This window comes from Camarhynchus parvulus, chromosome 24, assembly GCF_901933205.1.
Source record: "Camarhynchus parvulus chromosome 24, STF_HiC, whole genome shotgun sequence".
NCBI lineage: Eukaryota > Metazoa > Chordata > Aves > Passeriformes > Thraupidae > Camarhynchus > Camarhynchus parvulus.
Window position 1 is genome coordinate 4,239,977 of NC_044594.1, and position 17,056 is coordinate 4,257,032.

General features: G+C 43.7%; 1 protein-coding gene across 9 annotated transcripts in view; it reads right to left on the reverse strand.

Annotated features, from left to right (window-relative positions):
* The window catches only part of PRDM10 (PR/SET domain 10), a 41,354-nt gene extending 25,636 nt beyond the window's left edge, over window positions 1-15,718 (reverse strand). For 4 of the 9 annotated variants that reach the window (XM_030964804.1, XM_030964803.1, XM_030964802.1 and 1 more), the window contains exons 1-4: window positions 15,276-15,382; window positions 6,182-6,373; window positions 4,262-4,429; window positions 2,623-2,682 (exon numbers count right to left, since the gene is read on the reverse strand). In XM_030964804.1, coding sequence (XP_030820664.1) covers window positions 2,623-2,682; window positions 4,262-4,429; window positions 6,182-6,274 — 321 coding nt within the window. In that variant the 5' untranslated portion in view covers window positions 6,275-6,373; window positions 15,276-15,382. Of the gene's footprint in view, window positions 1-2,622; window positions 2,683-4,261; window positions 4,430-6,181; window positions 6,374-8,473; window positions 9,610-9,665; window positions 12,292-14,965; window positions 15,076-15,275; window positions 15,383-15,639 lie in introns of those variants that run through there. The other 5 variants (XM_030964799.1, XM_030964798.1, XM_030964800.1 and 2 more) reach the window with 5 other exon arrangements.
* Window positions 15,719-17,056: the final 1,338 nt, after the last annotated feature.

Below are 17,056 nucleotides of genomic sequence, written 5' to 3' on the forward strand. Positions count from 1 at the left end.
AGCATGCACAGCTCCCTTGAGTCCTGCAGTCTACTCAAAAACTGCTGCATTCCCATGATTTTTGGGGTTCAAATAGGGATAATGGGCATGGACAGAACCTACAGCTCCTGGGACAAAGGGAAAGACTTAAAATCTATAGACTTTGCAAATTCTGAATTACCTATTACATATTTTTAAATTAAGGTCCTGGGTTCAATTGCACTAAAAACAGATGTTAGGGGCTCTTTAGCTCTCGGTAAAACCAGTGATTTGGGGTCTCTTTTCCTCTACACCCAATTTACTTTCATTTTCAAGGGAAAAGGTAAAGAAGGACTAAAAAACATTTCCTCATTTTTTGACTTTTTCTTTCCTCAACCAAACCTTGCTGATGGCTGAGGGGTTTAGAAGTAGATAAGCTTTAAGATCCCTTCCAATCCAAATAATTTGGTGATTCTGTGATCCAGGATCCATAAAAAACAGCATGGTGTATTGACCTCATGAGAAGATCAACCTCTCAAAAAAGAGGTTCCCAACAATTATTTTTCTTTACATTTGCTCACACTATATATTTTTTGTTTACAGACTTTTTTGGGTGCTGTAACAACCAAATTAATGCATATTACATTGTTCTCATCCATTCAGCAATAAAACAAAGCACAACTAAGACCCCTAGGAATCACCTTTCCTGCCTTTTGTTTCCTGCTTATCTATACAGGAATTTGCACCATTATTTCACGTGACTTTTCATCCTTCTCTACAGCTGGTATCATGTGGCTTCTAGTCTGTGTCTCTGACTGTTAAGCAGCTTTTTTGCTAAAATCCAAGCTCTTGCCTCTCTGCAGAGTGCTTAATAAACATCAGATAAAACTGAGAACAGTGCATTGGGCCAGTAGCAAGGGAGCAGACAACAAAATCCATAATGTAAGCACTCAGTCTTAGTACTCCAAACTAGTTGCTTTGTTTAAAGAGGTATTAAGAGTAATTTATGAAACTCCTGAAAAACAACAGCAATGGTGCAGGGAATGGTGCAACAGTAAGGACGAAACCACCATGACAGTCTGGTATTGACACTTCTGAAGCCAAGTGGCAACAAAGAGGCATCATTATTCCTCCATTGTGCCAGCAAGCATAGGGTCATACAGATCTGGATCTATCTGCACCCCCTATTAGCATTGCCTACAACTAATCACACCAAACATACCCTTACTTGCACTTCCATGTCAGGCCCTGCATGGATTATGGGCATTATTTTTATAAACCTCTCACTTTCTTTCTACAATAAAGTTTCTTCTGAAAGACAAGAGGACCTTTACTTATTATTTTATCATTAGTTGTCAGTTCAGGGATGTCCCACATGAAATGCTGATGTAAAAACAGCTGCACAGGCAGGAGTTGATATAATGAGGGATTAACCGTTCACAAAAAAGTTAATATCTATGTTAGGACTGCTATCAGACTGTGTTGGAATGGAGGACAGGCTGAGGACAAGGCCTGAGGACAAGGCAAGTGCTTCTGGAATAATAACAGCAGATCACCTCTGCTGGAACTCCTATCTGCACTGTGCACGAATAATCTCTAATTAATCACATATTTGTTAAATGAGCTTTAAGACAATTAAATAAGAATTTCTGGCTTTTTAATGCAGGGAAATTGATGGAGCAAAATATTCAAGAACAAAACTCCAGAGAATAAGAAGAATGAGAAGACAGGCAACACCTTTATTGTGTTAGTCATTGCTTCCCATCTGTGCCTCAATCATTTAGAAGGTTTTTTAGCAAGAAAATTTGTTCTCAGCACAGATTCAATCCCTCAGTCTGCCCCAAGACTGTCAATAAACACACATTTTAATGATGGCTTTGGTGATGATTCAGAACTAGTACATCCATTCATACATGTCATTAAAGACCCACCAACAGTAATGATTTTAAGTCTATGACAAGCAGAGAATTCCAACCAGAGATCTGAAAGCACCTGTCTACAGCTAATTATCACAGCCCAGTCCCCAAAGATACCAGTAAGAGTTAATAACAACTTTCCCATCCATGATGGATGTAAAAAGAATAGGAAAAATCATCATAACCTTATAAACACAGGCTGCAGTTTTATTTTTCTCCCAGCCCACCTCAAACTGGCAAGCCCAGCACACCTGATAGGGGAGCCAGTCACTGAACTTCTTCAGGTTTCACACTTAATTTCCTGTGACATTTCCAGTAAACCTAGAATTTAATCTAATTTTTCTGTCCCCCAAAAGCCTTCTGTGGACTCCAAGGCATTTGGATCAGAACCTGTATGAGGACAACTGAAAACCCCGTCTTTCCAAAACGGCACATTCAGATGACATCAGCCACATCTGCTGCAGGGACACTGCTGAAAGATTTTTTCAGGCTATCCGGGGCAGTAAATTAGAATTTTTGCTGAATATGAATTAAAGAGAATAAACTCAAAAAAATTCTCAACTTTTACTGTCATTCATGCTCAAGGTGGTCACTGGCCTTGATCAGGGTAACAGCACAAGACTGAGATTGTCACTGGACAACTTCAAAAACAGCTCATTACCCTCCTGCATCACGTGAATGTCCATTTACCTTCCCTGACTGTTCTCTCAAAATTTTAGGCCCAAAATGAATAATATCTCTTCCTTACCTGCTGGGTGGTAGCATCCTGTTGGACGTAAGCCACTTGGGACGGATCTGTAAACAGAGTCTAGACAGAGTGAAAAAGGCTTATCAAACCAGCCATGGGGGTTTTTACTCCCAACTCACAGAAAAGTTACCCTGCCACTATGAAACGACCCACATTTGAGCCTTTGTCAACAGCTTCTAACCTGCCTGTTACCACCGCAAACTACTTCAACCTATCCAAGTAGACCTATATACATGGAAATTAAAAATTAGGTAATGCTCCATAAAGAGTTAATGTATTTATGTGGCACTTTGCATCTGTACAGCTAAAGTGTTTCACGGATTTTATTGTTTTTATTTACCAAAATCACTTTGTCAGTTGTTGATTTGATAAAATCTGTAGGATGAAATTCAATAGCTCTAGCTATGCCCTTAATGTGTAACACTTAAAAGCAGGATAGAAGGTAACTGTGAGCTTTTTCTTCCTAAAAATTTACAAGACTGCTGCATGCTTTCTTTTGAGGAACTATCATGCACATCTTATATAGGAATTTGATAAGGCCAGGATGCTGTTTAATTTCAGAGAAGCCATGCCAACTTCAGTATTCTGCAAGAACAGCCCTGACAGAATCCCAGAAAAAGCAAGACTAAGGATTGACTAAGGCCAGCCTTACTTAGCCAAAACTTGAAATATCTGAGCTTGCAGCAGCCTGGCTACAATAAAATAAAGCATTATATAATACAAATTCCTTTAGCATTGTGATAATTTCATCTTGGATGCAGAAGAGTGTCTGAATACTACACATCTTTTGAGACAGTGGCTGCATTTAGAGTTTTGGAGTTAGTTGGCCAGTAACTCCTTGACAGATATCCTCTCAGGACATCCCTTCACACAGAAGCTGGTTTTCTGGGACAGCTGACAGGTGCACAAGACACAATGTGCCACATGAGGCCCTGCCAGCACAACGGGGGTGCCAGGGACGTGCACTTTGCAGCACAGCTAATCTGCCCTGTCAGCAAAGATATTATAAAACACTCTGGACAAAGCGAGCCTGTTGCTTTTTAATCTGACCATGCAGAGGCAGAGATGCATAGCATATTGACCCCATATAAACATGTGCTGCAAGGAATAAAGGCTATTTGATACGATTATGCAGAAGAAAATTAATATAAAAGGGCTATAAAATCAGCAACTCTGCAGAGACCACAAAATTACGTTGAATAAGCAGAGATGCTCTGCAAAAAGACATTACTGTTATTGTAACTATCAATTATGACAAGTGTACTACACAAAACAAAGACTCTTCCAGAAGGAATATAGATGGCTCTTAGCTTTTTACTGGATACAAGAGGCAGAACTTCTGGTGAGATTATCCATGCCATGGAAAACACCTTTGAGTAAATTATAATCTCATCCACCTTCAGTGAAGCAACCAGCATTTCATTATTCATAGCCTCGCCATCCTTTGATAAGCAGATTTGCACATCAGACAAATGAACAGCATGAAGTCCCTGCTCAGCAGTGGGCAGAGAAAACTGCTGGGAGCGACTGCCTGCTATTTTCCAGTCATACCACTTGGCTGGTAACTGGCCTTCATCCCAAACAAGATTGCTGTGTTTTCTAGGTGCCAAAACCAGGGTGGGTTCAGAACCACACGTGCCTGCGTAGCTTCCACAGGGTGGATGTAAACGAGGGTGTGCTCCGAGGTGTCCACAGAGGTGTAGGAGGTGCCGTCAGCTGTGTAAACCACCTGCTGTGCAGGGCCGCGCTCCTGCTCGTCACTGTACATGATCTGGGCCACTGCCCCCCCCTCGGGGACAAAGTGCACCTGGGGAACAAACAGATCCTGGACTCGCACCAACACAGGACAGTGGGATACAGCACCAGAGTCACAGGGTGCCTTGGAAAGCAGAGAGAACTTGAGTCCCAACTAATCTGAATGCAGTGAAAAACACATATTTCAAATCTCACTCAATTATTCTATCAGTAGAAATCTAGACACAACTCCGATCAGTGTCTGGTTTTACTTTACATTGCAACTCAAGACATAACTGCTACAAAGGGCACCCACCCATACTTAGTTCTAGCATGATGCTTCAGAAATTTGTAAGGGAACAAGTTCATGTTTGAACTAATGTGTCTATTAAATGTATTGGGCTATTGTTTCCCTTTATGCTCATATCCCTTTCAGGATTTATGATAATTATTTCATTCAGCTAGTTCTGTAGCTGGAGGTAATTTTTGCCGTCTGATGAGAGGCTAACGGAATTTATTAACTCTGATACTCCTCAAGAGATTGTACTGCAGTTCTCAGAGTCAGCAGTAGGGCATATTAGACTGCTTCTCTGCAGTATGTATGTGCAGCATCAGTAGAAAATTCAACTATTTAAACAGACAAACCTATACCTAAAAACATTAAGCACAGATTCCAAGGACTACTGGAACAAGTTATGTCTAGGGCTGAACTTTAAATCTAAACAAGTCAATTTTACCAGAACATTATGATCATAACTGATGATCATATAAAATTATGAGCCAGAATACTGGATTCCAGTGAAAACAGGCTCTTGCTATCATTTACATGCTAAAAAGCATTTTCACTGCATGGGAAAAACAGGACAGTGAGCAGGAAATCTAGTTTGAATACAAGTATTCATAGTCACATAAAATTCTTTCACATAAAATGATACCACAGTTACATATTTTATTTTAGTTTTTAGCTTATGCTTCAGAAGACACCTGGTACTCCTCTGTGGATGCTTAGTGCAGATTGTGTACAATAGATCTTCTCACAAACACTGTATTTTCACATTTGGAAAGCCCTCTGCAAATACTCATTAAGCCTTAAAACTGCCATGTGCAAACAGCAGCATGGTTATCCCATTGCAGAGAGAAAGGAACACAGGCCATTGAAAACTGCCTTTCTTTGCAAATTTCAAAGATGGAAATTACTGAGAGGCCAAATTTCTCAGCTTGTGGGTCAAATACCATGCAGCACCCTTTTCCTACCATACTTAAAAGAATAAATCAATTTACAGAATTCTAGACATTCCCAGCTGTGTTGTCTCAGAGGCAGAGGGACAAGCTGCATACCGCAGAACCTGAAAGAATTAAAACTGCAGAATTAAAACTGCATTAGTCGCCTACAATTAATATTTCTCCCTTCCTCACTACCCAGATGTCTGTCTGGAAAAAATTACTTGTATTACTTTCCCCAGGGTCCACCCACAGTTCCATCTGATTCAAATGATGCCACCAAAAGCGGCCGCCACAGAGCACAGATTTTGCTCATTATTCTTAACAGCCTTTACTCTTCCACGTGGTAATAAATGTATTTGGACACAAACTTCTACAGCCACTGCTTAGTTTTGTTCAGCTCATTTCAGAGCTCTGTGTCTTCACTGCTGCGGTTTGCACAGTTCAGTTTCTGAAGCTTTAACCCTACATCACCACAGAAATGTTTGTATTCCTGCTCAAACGAAAGCTGAGCTTCTGGACTCTAAATCAGGGCTGAATGGGAACTAACCCTCCCCACTAATCCCAATCCAGCCCAAGCAGAGGTGGAGCTCTGGCTAATCACCTGAGCAGTGTTCTGTTCCTGTCCTCCAGACTCAGTCCACATCTGAGGACTTTCCTCTTTCAAGTCCATCTCCTCTCTGCCTGTGTGCTCCATGAGGAGGAGACGACCTACTGGAGTAATATCTGGCTGAAGGGATTCATCTGTTCATTGTGTTTCTGCTTCCAGAAGACAAGGTGATCTTCAGCAACATGGCTGTAAAAAACCAGAGAACAGAGACATTAAAACCAGCATGACACATGGCATGGAGCTATGAGGGATTTATTATTATCCACTACCACACTTCAGAAACACAAAGTAAAGCAGGTTTGGCTGTATAAACACCTCCTACAAGACCCAAATACCTTAAGTTATGGGAACAAGGGAACAGAAATCTGATCTCACTGAGCATGGTCAAGTCCTACTGTTTGCCACCTTCCATATCCCATTAAGGAGGAAACAAATCAACCATTGCAACAATTGCACTGAAAGATTACACTGAATTCCTCTTTCATCTCTTTCCTTGGCCACAGGCCATCCACACCACCTTCTCCTCATTGTCCTTCTGGCACCTACAGGCCTAGAAATCAATAAATAATGCAAAAAATGGACCTGAGGCTTCCAACAAGAAAACACTATGTTCAGAGATGCATCACCAGTTCCTCAGTTTGCCTGAATGAGGTTTTGTTTGATCACCAACTGGTTTTCCATGTACAGACAGATTTGACCTTGGACAAAATCCCAGTCCCAGGTCAGTGGAGTGTTACAATAGCCAACTACTAAAAGGGAACAATGAAACTTAAACTCTCAAAGATCCTGACAAACTGCTTCCAAGCTTGGTTTTATTCACCTCTTGCAATTTTACTGGGGCCTCTCAATCTGCCATTGTGATCCCAGAAGGGTAGTTTACAGCTCTGGTGATTGTTTGAGTCAGTGGTTCAGCACCTTCCCAATCCTTCGTCTCTAATGTCGTATTAAATCATAGGCCAGGAATTAGCATGAGGCTGAGCCCATTTCATTTCTCAGCTACTCACTGGGCTGATCCAATGCCAGTACCCATCTGTGCACCAGGAAGGAAGCAGAAGGCTCCTTGCTGATGCTTTCATTCATTTGCATTTTAAATGCAAATTATTTTAGTCATAATTTATCCCCATAAATGACAGCATTCAGCTTGTCATTGACAAACTGAAAAATAGATAAGGAGAGGTAAAAAAAGCAGCAGGCACTTTATAAATCCTCCTAATTCTGCCAGCAAGGATTAAGCTGTGCAGACCTGAGCACTGACTGTTCCACTGGGCCTGGCCAGCATGGATAAATCATCAGGGCAGGGAAATCTCAGGCTGATGTCACTGAACTGTGCGGTGCAGCAAAAAAATCATATTACTTACATATACACAAAGAAAAACAGTGGGAAAGACATTTCTGGGCACTGCTAGACACCAAGTCTTGCTGTTACTGGCAACTGGAGTTAATGCTTGCTGTCTCACGCTGAGCAACCCAGCACATGTGAGCCCCACAAAAGCAGACGGTGAGGAAATGTTCTGACTTTCTCTTATCTACACATCTCCAGTTATGGGAATACAGGGACAGAAACCTCATCTCCATTAATATTGCTTGATACAAAACACCAAAAAGCACTTCAGAGAAAAATTAAAATAAAATCTATGTACCAGCATTCAATGCCTGAGCTTAGTATGAACAAATTAACTGCAGCAAATATGAGTGACAAAGACCAGTCTTGTCTTCAAAGTGTGGAAGGTCAGGGCAATTTACAGATAAATATTATTTATTTATATATCCAAGTGCACACATGCTCTGATCTATAAATAAATACCATCCATCCCTACACAGAACCTTCCTCCTAGCTACTTGTTATGCTATTAAGGATTAAAGTTGGGAATTTCCCATATCTAATCCTACCTCATTCACTGATCTCCTTCACTCATTTTATCAGGTATAGGTTCTTTATTCAGAATATATAAATATATACATGTATCAGGTATATGATCGCCTCTACCCATGCGAAACATGACAGCAGTTATGTCAGTAACACAGTGTGAACAACTTCTTCACAAAATTTAACACCTATCCTGTTGATATTTTTCAGCTGGTTTATCCACAACAGCTCTTTTCCTAGATGGCCAGTATTAATCAAGAGCCAATTCAGGTAATTGCACTAACAGTAGCTGGTAGTTTAATCAATTACTTAACTGCTTAGAAAACTAAAAATAAAAACATTAGAGGTTTCAATTTGGGGTAGTTTGACTTTTTAAAACAAATATAATTATCCTGTTAAAAAGAAAGCAATTACATTACCTACTAACTGAATTAAGAGAAAGGCTCAGTTCTGGCTAATTCCACATGGTCCAACCTGTAGCAGAATTTTTGGCTGACCTTCTCCACCAGCAGACAATGAAGGTCTGAAGGAAGAAGCTGACTCACTCCTGCAGAATCATTTTGGCACAGATAACTTACAACTTGAGTACAAAGGAGACTGAAGGGTTCAGGCAGGGTCTTTAAAAGACAAAACTGGGAATTAAGAATCATCTCTGAAAAAAGAAGTACCCAAAAAGTTGCAAAGGAAAGCAGAAGACAGTCATTTCATGGTTCTGAAAGTTAGTACTAACTTATAATCTTGGGGGAAAATAAAGCAAGGCTGAACCAAATTCAGTACCCCAGTGCTGCAGATTCTATAAACAGTTCAGTTTATTGCTGTTCTTGACAGAAATTAAAACAAGAAACAGCTCAGCCCAGCCAATTGTGCAGCAATAAGGAACAATAGTAGGATCTGCAGGATTTGCTGATGCTTTCAACTTCTGTACTTCCAAATTCATCCTAGGATTGACCTCTGGTATGCATTCCCTCAGTATGTCTGCAATCATGAAAACACACTGAAAAGCACATTTCCCTGGAAACATGGATGTGCTGAGAAAGAAGAAAATGCAGGAGGAGACAGGCTGTGTCCCAGAGAGGTCACAGGGACCCAGAGGGGTAGGAGGCAGGAGCAAGTGTTGAAATTCAGCCATGAAAGCCCTGCAGTCAAGGCCAAGAGCTGCAAAAATCTTACCCAAAGTGTCACTGACAATAGAACTGCCACAAAACACCAACGCCTGAGCAAGTTTTCTGACACCTATGACAAGAAGACCAAACTAACTTTGCTCACGGATCTTTCATAGGATGCTCCTCCTCATGAATTCTGCACAATCTTATTTCCTACCCTAGATACATTCCCTCAATACCCATTACAGCCCTGACACTGACAGCCCACAGTGTCTCAAAATGTGAACCATTTCCCTGTGGTCTTCTCTCAGCTTTGGTAGTTTTTTAGCAGAAATAAATGTGAAACTTTGGACATAAGCATGCCAAATCACTGGCATGCAGGGAGTGCTCTCTGCTTGCTCTCCACACTGTTTGCCCATGGATTATCTTCTGCAATTGTTGATTTTTCTCACTGTATTGAACACATCAGACATTTTCAGACAAGCTAAATAAACACCAAGACATGCACCTCAATGGGAAGCTCTGCTGCATCAAAGGGATTACCATAAGAATCTGTGTAACAGAAATTGAAACTCAATTGCAGAAATCTTAAAAGAAAAAAAGATAATTAAAGATAAAAGGCATTGTAATAGGATAAACTCAGTTTTTTCTCAGTATTCAGAAAGCAGGCTACATTTTGTAATAAAAATCCATGTAGAGGTTTAGTAAAACAGTAATCCAAACAGCTTGCTTAAACTCATGTTAAATTTACATGTTATGTATGTCACAACTATATTCTCTCCACTATAAGAGGCCTGGCTCAAATATAATTCAATTTTTTTTTTTAAGTTCTTACTTTCCTGGAAGTAGAAAGATTAGTCAATTATGAAACATCACCCAATAATCACCCAAAATCATTCCACCAGCACCCCAATGTTTTCATACAATCCAATGAACATCACAAACATGAGCAAGAAGCAATGCCAGTGGGAGTTGTTAAAGCATTTGCAGTAACTGCAGATGCAGCATTTTTCTCCCCAAATAACAGGCATGCCTCACCCTGTCTGTGCCGGGTGATGACACAAGCTGAAACAGTAACAGGCGTAACTAAAGGGTACAAATATAGTCCAGTACCACTCCAGTATGGCAGTGGTGAGGCAGCGACAGTCCTGTGTCACTATATATTGTGTGAATCACGACACCACACTATTGAAGAACCAGCACAGCTCCTGTGACTTTGAAATACCTCCTCTAGCGGAACATTAGCTCATTCTGAGCTGTTCAAGTAAATTAACCATCCCTTCAGGACAACACAGATTTGTCTCAGAACACCAGTCACATTTACCTTCCTTTTCTCAACACCTTCTGGGACCTGTTGCTGTCACAGACCTACAGCCATCTCTCTTTAGGTTTTGCACTTTACAAACAATCCAGAAAATGTCATTAATGACAAAATTTCTCCTCTGCTGCTCCTGCTGCCTCAAAAGCATCTTGGTGTCATTGTCTTGACAGTTCTTCATTTTTTTTTGAAATCATGCTTAAAACCTCCTTTTGACCTTGGCAACACTCTCCGACTCCTCCCTCCTGCTTCTGTGGGACGGTGTTTTCTCTGGAGCTGTATTATGAAACCAGCAGCTTCCCCGTGAACTGCATTCAGCTCCAGAGGATGGGAAAGCGCTGCTCAGAGGGGCAAAGCACCTCATTTGCCTATCCAACAGCAATGTCTTTGTTAGCTTTGCTGCCTCAGCATTAGACACCTGGAGCCACCACAGCCTCACGTGTGTCCCCTTACAGGTGCATGCATGATCCCCCCACAAACACTCAAGAGTGAACAGTGCTGTAAGAGAAAACCACTAACAGCAAAGTCACTGCTGGTTTGTGTTTGGTATCCAAGTGTTTTAAACACAAGTTAAACCCAGTGAACTCATCTAGGGCTTCAAAGGTAAGCTCTGAAAGTCAGAAAAAAACACCACAAAAAAAAATTAGAATCAACAATAACCGTATTTTCTTGGCAAACTTGCTATTAAAGAATGACAATTTCTTTCAATGCTGTGACTACACAAGAATATACAGAGACAAAATCTCTGGGGACTTCATCTGCAGCAACCTCTGTGAGGTTCACTAAGGGCATTCTGCTGAAAAATCCAAGCCAGTGACTGCCAAATATTCATTTTTGCCCCTTCTCTGGGATAAGAAAGGGGCAATATTAAAACAGAGCAAGGGGAAAAGACCACCTCTCTGCTCAGGTAGGAATAAAGCCACTCAGTATCTCAAATGAGAATCCACTTTACAATAATGGTGCATAAACCAGCTAATGTGATTTACTCCCCAGTGTAAAAGAGCCTTGCCATAGCCTGAGGTTCCCTGCAGCAATAACAGCAGGGACTATTGGCTTAATCCTCCCACGACTGAGCTCGCTGACAACTGTGCGTCACCCCAGCCATGTGCAAGGGCACCAAGATTGGTACAAAAGGAGTTTTAGGATTCTGAGTCTTACTCCAGCTTTTAATATGAAAATGATTTATCATGCTAAAAAGGAACACCACATTTGCCAGCAAAAAGCTTTACCCACACTCAATTATCCTAGTTTGCCTAGAAGGCAGAGCCAGTGCATTTCCTGAGATCCTTTAGCAGGAACATGCTTTCACTGCTGCAAGAAGGTTTCTAACCTCACTGAGGAGGACTGTTGTCACCTCTTCTGCATTCCCATCCATCACAGGCACATACTGTTTCAAGCAGCTCTGGTCCTGGTGCATTTTGCGTGAATGGTATCAATCAGGTCATGTAAAACCACATTTTTTATGTTTTACTGGAGAGTTAAAAATGGAAATCATACTAGGGCTGGGACAGCAAGAATTATTTATCTCCACAAAGGGAAAACTGGCTTCAATTTATTTTGTCATATAATAAATAGAAGAGCTCAGCCAAACACCAACTTGCTCTTTGCTGCCATTGTACATAATGAATCTACCTCCTTATGGCACGTCCATCATCAAAGCAACAATGAGCTGGAAAAGATCTCTTATATCAATGACAGTCCTCTGCTAGACATCACACGTTACAGTCCTTTTCGTAAAGCCCAGGCACTGAAGGTGACAGCACAACAGCCTGATGTAACTATTCTCTCACAGCTTATCAGGTAAGTAGCTGAAGATCCATTTCTAACAGAGAATACAGGAGAGAATCCAGCCTGAGCACAGGTTAATATCTTCCTGGGAACTACCTAGGCTGTGTTTAGACACCTACTCAGAAATGCTCCAAGGATATCTCTCTTGAGTCCTAATTTTTGTATAATAAAGTATTTCTCACACTGTCCTCTCTCTCAGTGGGCAAAGACTCAACTTCATTACTTTCTACATATGCAAATCTCTTCTTTAGTCACCTCTCTTCCCATTTGCTCAACATCTACATAGCCACTCCAGCAACCGATTTCTTCCTCCCACCCTCAGCTTCCTGAATCTCTGGCCATGTTCCTCATGTTCTTGTCTTCCCAATGTTTCATCCTCTGAGGTCCCTGTGATATCATGGCTGTTGAATCACATACTACAGTTTTTTGGGCTCCAGCTGCTCAAGACAATGACTGTGCCTTCCTAAAGGATTTGGATTATAAATCACGAAGAGAGAAGTCTGATAAAGCAAAGAAACAGGGAATACATGCATTTAAAGTATAGGACGACACAAAAGGAAGATAAATGTCTCTATCAGTGTCTTCTATAGTTCTGCCCACACAACCTTCAAGATGGCTCTATTAGGGGTTACAGAAAGAAAATAAACCATTCCCCTCCAGCTTCTTCCTGACAATTTTTTGTCTCCCATCCCTTCTCCTTCTCCAGTAAACTCTTTCCAAAAGAGCTGTCAGTTGAACGGGATTCTTTCCCTTCCTACAAGTGTGTGGTGCTTCCTCTCTCCTTCTCCCACTCCCCTGCACCTCTCCTCTAAATTTAAATCACCTGTCATAAAATTCAAAAAAATAAAACGACCTTGTTTCTGTACATAAAAACACACACCTGAGATAGCTCCTTCAGAATAGCTGCTGCTCTGCACTACCCCAGAGAACCAATGGACTATCTGCACCTTCGAACAGGTGGGCACTGACATATAGAGCCATTTCAGGGCTACAATACGACAACTGCATGTTTTACTAGCAGGAGATAAAAGTGACAAACAGACCCAATCTCATGGTCAGGTCCAAACAAAATTCAGCATACAAAACCAACCCACTTAATCAGATACACTTAGAAGTCCATTAGAATTCAGTATACACAGCCGCCAGCAGCTGCAGGTGGCCAGGAACACACTGGAAAGGGCTGCTCACTGCAGAGCAATTTACCCCAGGAGAGCCCATCCAAGGATTTTCTGCAAAGGATAGGACTAAGGGTGCCAGAAGAGAGCAGACAATACTACAGACTCATTTCTCTCTAAAATCAAATTGTCAATTATTCTATCAGATAACAATAATAACAACTACTCTGATATTATATCTTATAAAAAAGATAATAAAGCTGTCTCTTTTTCACAAGAGAAGCATCCATGAAGCAAAATGTCAAAAGCCATCACAATTTCAGAGAGAAGTTTTCCATTTAAGGACAGACTAGAGCAATACACACTCCTGTACTAGTTTTCCTAGGAATGAAGGCATTAGAAGGCTCAAGACTGCCAATTATTTTATTGTGTCCAAAGAAGATGCAAAGAATCCTCTCATAAAATCAGTTGGTGATTCATTAGCATCTCATCTTCTAACTGAACTATAAGAAAAAAAAACCCTAAATTATTAAAAATCTGACAGAAGAAAGCAAAAGTTCAGTATAGTCTCTATTCCCATTGAAACTCACAGGGAAACATTGATAGGCATTTCACGCACCCAGCTTTGCACTTGATCATTCTTTAAAGGCCTGTAAGAACCATAAATATATAACTATATAGTGATACACGATGTAACTCACTTTTAATGGAACTGGGGCACAGGAGGGGAAACAGGACAACTCAACACCAACACCCACAAAGCAAGAGAGCCACGAGATCAAGCATCCACTTGCTACAACCATACCAAGACCACAGCAACAGGGTTTTTGGCACCAAGACCACTGTCAGGAGACCCGTGAACCCCACAGCTTCCACCTGCCGCAACTGCTGCTACTCGCACCAGGACCTTCATGAATGGAACTCCCTCAGGGCAGTGGGGAAGGGCCTAACTTCCCTCAACACCAAGCCTCAGGGCCACCCACCCAGGAGCCTTGCCCTGTTTGGGCCACATAGATGCCCAACAGGCCCCCTGGGGCAAGAGACCCTCATGAGGGTGGAACCCGCAAAACACGGCACACCACGGCACCTTACAGGGTACACTGGGGTACCTGCACCCGCACCCCGATATAGTCGCCACGGCCACCAACAGCCAATCCGAAGACGGGGTGAGACGCCCCCTCCCCTAACTAAGCCAATAGAAGGCGGGGGCGCGAGGCATGTGGCCAATCGGCAGGCATGAGTGCCCCCCCCCCCACACAGGCCGCTTCCCGCCGCCGCGCCCCCCCATCCGCCCCCGCCTAAGGGCAGCGGCGCCATCAGCCCCTCATGAAAGCGCCCGGCAGCCAGCCGGCCCCAACCACTGAGCGCAGAGGAGGGACACGGGCCGGCGGCCAGGGCAGTCACTGAGTGGACGGGACGGGCGGGGCCGGGCCGGTCGCCAAGGGAGGGGGAGCTGGGCAGAGGAGCGGTGCGAGCGGCCCAGAATTATGGTGGAGAGACCCACCCCACAGTGCTGGGGAGGCAAAACATGGCTCCGACACCCCCCCTCCCCCCCCCGCCGCTCAGGTGCCGGGGTCCGGACCGTACCACGTAGGGAGGGGGGAACAAGGGTGGGGGCACCCCCTTCTTCTCGCGTCCGGGGCGGGCGGGGGATCCCGGCTAGGGTGGGGGGAAAGCGGACTGTACCTCTCCCGCGGGGTGTGGGGGGGAAGGGAATGGGTACGCCCTACTTCCTCTTCCCCCCCCACTGGCGGGAGCGAACGGTTTATCCCGACCCCGCACCGCCAGCTCTGGGCGCCATCTTGGGTGCGACTAAAACAACAAGTCTAAAACCCCCGGCGGATCCCCGCGGCGTCCCCGGGCCGCGCTGCCCTCCCGGACCGTCCCATCGCGTTACCTGAGGGGGTCCCGTGTGGGCGCCGCGCCCCGGTCGCTGCCGCCGGCCCTGCGGCGGCCCCGAACCCCCCCACCTGTCCTCACCTCACAATGGTAGCTGCAGAGCGGGAGGGGGTGTGGGTGGCCGCCCGGGCCTCATTACCATAATCTGCCTGGCAACAAGCCGCGGCGTCGCGCGCTGATTGGCTGAAACTCCTGCGCCAGCCACGGTGGGGCACAGAATTCCCCAAGGAAAGGCTTGGAGCGGACAGGTCAGGGGGCTGAGGCGCCGGGGGAAGGGGGGGAGGGGGGCTGGGTCGACGACACACACCCCGATCCCCGGGGGTGGGGGGGGGGGTGTCCTCTGCCCAGGTTTTTACTCTCACCTTCGGCTGCTGGCCGCCAATCAGAGCCCCTGTCTCATCCCCGCCAGGGATATCTTCGCCAATCAAAGCGCGCCTTTCATCGCAGCGCTCCGCCCCCGCACTGGGGGTGTGGGCGCCGCCAGCAGTGCCCCCTGCTGTGGGGTGGCGCGGGCGGCGCCGGGCGCCCCCTGGTGGCGGGAAGGGGCAGGGCGGCGACACCTCCGACGTCCCTCGCTCCATTTTCCCGGACAGGCCGGGCCGGGCCCATTCCCCGCTCCCTTCTGGATAAGGAGGTGACTCCCAAACTTCTCGTGAAATCCTATCCGCAATGCTCTGCAGCCCTTTCAGCGCTATCTGCCAGCCCCTTGGAGCATAATTACCTAAAATTATGTCAAAACCAGTGGATTCCACTGGAATATTACTTAAAGCTGAGACGTGAGCTATTAATATCTGTTGAAGGTCAACCCATGAGAAAATTCCCACTAAAGGGCTCCTTCTGCCTAAAACGTCCCTAAATAATGCTCTAACTTACTTTTTTTCATGGTACATGTGTCTGAGTCCTAAATGTCTGCTCAAATAAGGATAATACTATTGTTCAAAAATGTAACTAATTGGTCATTCCAGTGTGGTTACTGCCATATTTGTGTTTAGTATTTATGTATGTGTATTGTGGTGGCAAGGAAAAACATCCCTTTCTTATCACTCCGTTGCCATTAGCACACACTCGGGTAGCTCTTTAATCAAGTTGCTCAGTAGATATTTAAGCCAGACAATCCCTGTGTTTAGGACCTTTTCATTTTATTCTAAATGGCTTCATGGACTGTGTGTAAACCACTGTTCACTGCAGTGTGGGCAGATAGAGATCCCTCAATGGGCCATTGTGGCCAACTGACCAAAGCCCAGGAGGACGGATAGGGGAAATTTGGGTTAAATATTAATCACTGCTTTTACAGAACTGATTATGCTCAGTCTCTGTGCTGGGAGACCAGTGAGAGGGTCAGATCTTGGTGCCATTAAATGTAACTCTCCATTAGGTCTGTCTTTTTAAAGCCTGGACTAGTCTTTTCAATTTTAAGAGCTGCTGTTGTAAATTGAAGTCATCCCCTGTTGTACTGACCCCCTTCCATAAGCAATCAAAATTTCAAAAACAGCCCACAGAGATACAAATTTTCTAAATTGTGTTTATGAACTTGATATTAAAATGTTAGATATGGGTTTCAAACCTCAAGTCAGCAGAATCAGTTTAATTTAGAAGTTTGTTCATTTTTTTCCCCTAGCTATACTTCTTTACATCTCTCGGCAATTATCTTAATTTAAGTTACAGGATTCATGGAGCCAGTTTATTTCTCTGTCCCATAGAACCAGCTTCAATTTCATTATACCGTACTGAAACTTCAGGACAACAAGGAAACACATAAAAGCAATCAAAACTGCTTTA